Raw genomic sequence first — 4,529 nt, forward strand, 5'->3', positions numbered from 1 at the left:
AGGAACTACTGGCACACTTGGCTGTGAGTAATATGCAGTTTGGAAAAGCAAAGCCACTATGTTTTTGTACAGGGCAGTGGCTGCCACACACAAACAGCATGTGTTTCAGCACAATGGGATGAATCACAAAGCCCGATCTGTTGGGGAAGAAGCAAAAGTAGTTGATGACTTAAATTCAGGGGTTCCCTATACCAGTCCTGGGGATCCTACGTCTCTCATTTTAGTGTTTTACCTTATGTAGGCCCTGATTCAACTAACTAATTTAGTTTCTTGTGGGCTGGGCTGTGTCAGGTGTGTTAAAATTGACAGTTAAAAATGTGTAAGGCTTAAGTACCCTCAATAATGAAAACGGAAACCTCTTGCCTATTTTATCACAACATGTTTTGGTTAGTAGAACCGAAGGGGTTTGCCAACAAAGTGTGTTGGCCCAAGACAATTACTGACATTTTGAAATAAGAATTCCTATAAATGTATTCATAATCCTGAGAAATATGTATCTAACTTTAATATAATAACATTAATTTTGGTAGTCTTCTTAGTCAAAAAAGAGTGAACACTGAAGTCCATATTTCAAAGTCTGATCAGGTTAAATAGACCCAGTCACTGAGACCCCATGTCATGCACTTATTGTACTTTTCCTCATCTATCAAACCAGTTTCAGCTCAGTGAGTAATTAAAAGCTGTTGGGGAAACACAAACTTTGCATAGAATGCTGGTATTCATAACACTGACTTTGGGAATCCCTGGTTTACCAACATATATATCCCTAGAGCAGAAACATTAATGGCTGCAAATCTTCCTTGACTCAAGCAACACTTAAAACTATAGTCCTGCTAGGAGTGGGACTGAGAAACACTGCCATAGATTGTCAAACTTAGCTCCTGGAGGTCAACATCTCTATTTGTTTTCATATCTTTCCTCTTTCAACACTCAAATTCATCATACGGACTAATGAAATCCTTGTCAAGTTATACAGTTAAATAAAACGTATAATAAATAATACAGTTAAATAAAACATATAATACATTCAGTTAAATGCTAAACTCTAAATGCTGTGGGCACAGGACTGAAGTCTGAAAACCCTGGTGTAGACTACACTTACTCCAGTCCCTACTAGCAGACTATGTGGTGGCTTGTTCTTTTTCATTGACCTGTAGTCTTTGCCTGTCCCTATTTGACACTGAATAAAAATAGCTCCATTAAAAAATGCACAGTTAATACATTAGATAGGTACCTGGTCGTTAGAAAACTAGTAACTTAGATATGTAGTTAAATGCATCAGCAATATATACCAGTATAACATATCAACATAAGATGTTCATTTGTTAACAGGGCAATCTAATGCTAACAAATTTTTTACCTTCATATTTGTGTATGTATGATGAGGCATAGAGTTTGAAGCCTTTTTTCAGCTTGCTAGACAGGGTCTGAAAGACTGGTCTGTTTGCATATCTGATGAATGTCATTGATGTACATAATGGGAAGCTCCTGCAAACACCTGCTAAACAACAGCACCATTGCAAGTGTACTGGGATAACTGGAAATGCTGGAGCAGCACTATGGTGGAAAGAGCATATTGCTTCTTCATTTAAGGTGGCCCCACACTTCCTAAAACAACAGTGCTACCTAGCAGTGGCTTGTGTGCCAGTTGGCCACATTTGTGGGTGAGACAGCATTTGTGTGTGGATTGGGTGAACTGTGAAAAGGAAATCTCAAAATCCAAATGCTTATCATCCTGTTACAGTGTTGGGCTGTAAGCCCAAGCCCCACTTGTGAACATCGGGCCCTCATACCACCCTCATGGAGTCTGTTTCTGACAGTTTGCGCAGAAACATGGTTATTAGTGGCCTGCTGGAGGTCATTTTGCGGGACACTGGCACTGTTCCTCTTCTTCCTCCTTGCACAAAAGGAGGAGGTAGCAGTCCTGCTGCTGGGTTAATGCCTTCCTACGGCTCACTCCATATCTGCTGGTGTACTGGCCTGTCTCCTGGTATCTCCTCTATGCTCTGGACACTGTGCTGACTGACCACCTGCAAACCCACTCCTTTATACAGGTTGTCTGGCTAATTGCCTCTCATTTCTACGTGTTGTCTGTTCCATTTACATAACAGCAGGTGATATTGATTCACATTCACTGTTGCTTCCTAACTGGACAGGTTGATTTCACAGAAGTGTGTTTGACTTGGAGTTACATTGTGTTGTTTATCTGTTTCCTTTATTTTTTGAGCAGTGTATTTATTTGTGAGTAGTGAAACATATTTGTGACTTGTGTTTAATTTATGGATTAACATTTATGCATTTGTCAAGTATTTTATGAATAATCTCTCTCCATATTGATGTTATTCTAGTTGTTTTTTTTAAAAATACTGTATTTGTATGTTTACTGACAGATGACACATCACACAGTAAACATAAGGAATTTTACAGTTTATTGACATCTTTAGATAGAATCTTAGTATCTTAGTCACCTTACCATGCGTCATATTTGTAAGAAATTAATAAATCAACCTGGTGTTAATTTGTTGCTTTTTATATATTTTGAATTAAAATGTAATTAATCATTTTTAAGTAAACATGAAAAATGTTTGAGGTGACACAGTATTTACAAGGTTCCAGTGGATGTACTGGGAATCTGAGTATAACATTTTATGAAAGTATTTCAGGAGACTTTACATGTTATTTGGTCTTTTATCTGTCTACGTCTCATGCCCTCTAAGTTAATCAGCTGTAATTCTAGGTCACTTATGTTTACAGCTTTCTGATTTTCATCAATACTTAGATTCACCATTCTGTGCATCAGTTCACCCTGTTTCTGCTTCTCCTTCTCCTCTTTTAACTCCAGTTCGAGTAACTGGATTTTCTGAAGAAGTTCAGCCTCTTTTTTCTTGTATTTTTCCAGCATCTTGAATGTTGTGTTGGTGTAGCACGTGCCCCCATTGTAATTGATCATGTTTTCTATCTTCTGCAGCAGTTGAGACACTTGGTAACTTTTGTCCTTTGCTTTATTGTTGAAGACATGGTATCGGCCTCCACATTTATCAATGAAATTCTTCAGATCTACTGCAGCCTCTCTCACAAAGTCCTCCATGCTTGTATCCTCCAGGTCATCTCCTCTTGTGAACAGAATCATTGTGTATTTGGATGCTTCTTCCCCAAAGACTTCCTCTATCATTTTGACAACTTCAGCTTCTTCTTTAGTGAACCGACCAATTGCCACCACCACTAAGAAGACGTGAGGCCCAGGATAAGACATGTCGATACACCTGACTGTTTCCTGGACTAACTGATCTTCAGTGAAATCTGTATCACACCATCCAGGAGTGTCTACCACTGCTATGCACGTTCCATCAACTATAGTAGTAGCTTTCTGGCAAGCTTTTGTCACTGATTTAGAAGAGACAGATTTGTAGAATTCTTCTTTACCAAGAATGGTGTTTCCTGTAGCACTTTTTCCAACACCTGTTTTTCCAGTCAGAACTATTCTTAAGTCTGGTGGCTGTATTTCTGAGCAAGAAGAAAGAGAAACATTGTAACAAATGTTTGATTACCTTTCAGTAAGATCAAAATTTCAATTTATTTGTTTACATATATACAACAGCCGTAAAACTATTTGAATATAAATACAAAAAAACACTGGACAAATGTGACTAATTTACTACTGCTTAAGATACTGAATTGCATAATTAAAAACCTTGAAGAGATGTATTTGTTGGAAACATGTCTGGATTCCCGCTATACTGGTAAAACCTTTTAATTGCATTTTATGACACTTAAGGAGACACTAGCAGCATCATACGAAGGGAAAACAAATATTTAGTGTCAGGCTGAATGCATTCACAAAATTTTATTTAAATAATCTTACTGTATTTAATAAGGTGCAACATTTCTTATACTGCCATTTGTCAGCCTTTATCAGGTCTCTCTAGTCTTTTATCAGTGGTCAATTTCTGCCTATAGGAACACTGTTGGCTGGGTTTTGCGTTACTATTCTGATTAAATAATAAAATTTAGTTGAACTTTCTTCAGATGGTTCTCTTGGTTCAATCTTAAAATGTAATACTTGCTGAAGGGTAATTATAAATGTTGAAATTTATTTACCTTAAAGTTTTTAAAACATATTTGAAACATTTTTGTTTAGTATTGTAACTAATGTTGATGCGATTCTCTGTAGAATTATTTTACTCAAACACAACTTTGTAATCATTGACCATATTAAAAACACAAAATTGTTATCAAGAGATTATTATGTATGTGTTTCTTTTCTATCACACATACCTGGTTCTCTGGATGCCATCTTTCCTCAGGGGTGTTGTACTAAGAGTAAAGATGCAGTGCTTGAGTCGCAGAAATCTATTCATACTCGTGGTTTACACCCATTTAAAGGGCAGTGAAGTGACATCAGATGTGGGTAGTAACTAGTTTCATTTGCCCAGATACATGTAAAACATAAGTAAAATAATGAATTATCTTATATACTTAATTAATATATATATATATATATATATATATATTTATAACTGAGGATCATT

At 36.7% G+C, this 4,529-nt stretch overlaps 1 protein-coding gene across 1 annotated transcript; it reads right to left on the reverse strand.

Moving 5' to 3' along the window:
* Positions 1 to 2,659: 2,659 nt before the first annotated feature.
* Positions 2,660 to 4,294, reverse strand: LOC136664469 (GTPase IMAP family member 4-like). Its single transcript, XM_066641649.1, has 2 exons — positions 4,276 to 4,294; positions 2,660 to 3,504 (listed from the first exon to the last, which is right to left on the reverse strand). Exons 1-2 carry the CDS (start codon positions 4,292 to 4,294, stop codon positions 2,660 to 2,662), a joined length of 864 nt encoding a protein of 287 aa, XP_066497746.1.
* Between the last annotated feature and the right edge of the window lie 235 nt (positions 4,295 to 4,529).

This window comes from Hoplias malabaricus, chromosome 13 (assembly GCF_029633855.1).
Source record: "Hoplias malabaricus isolate fHopMal1 chromosome 13, fHopMal1.hap1, whole genome shotgun sequence".
In the NCBI taxonomy this organism is placed as follows: Eukaryota; Metazoa; Chordata; class Actinopteri; order Characiformes; family Erythrinidae; genus Hoplias; species Hoplias malabaricus.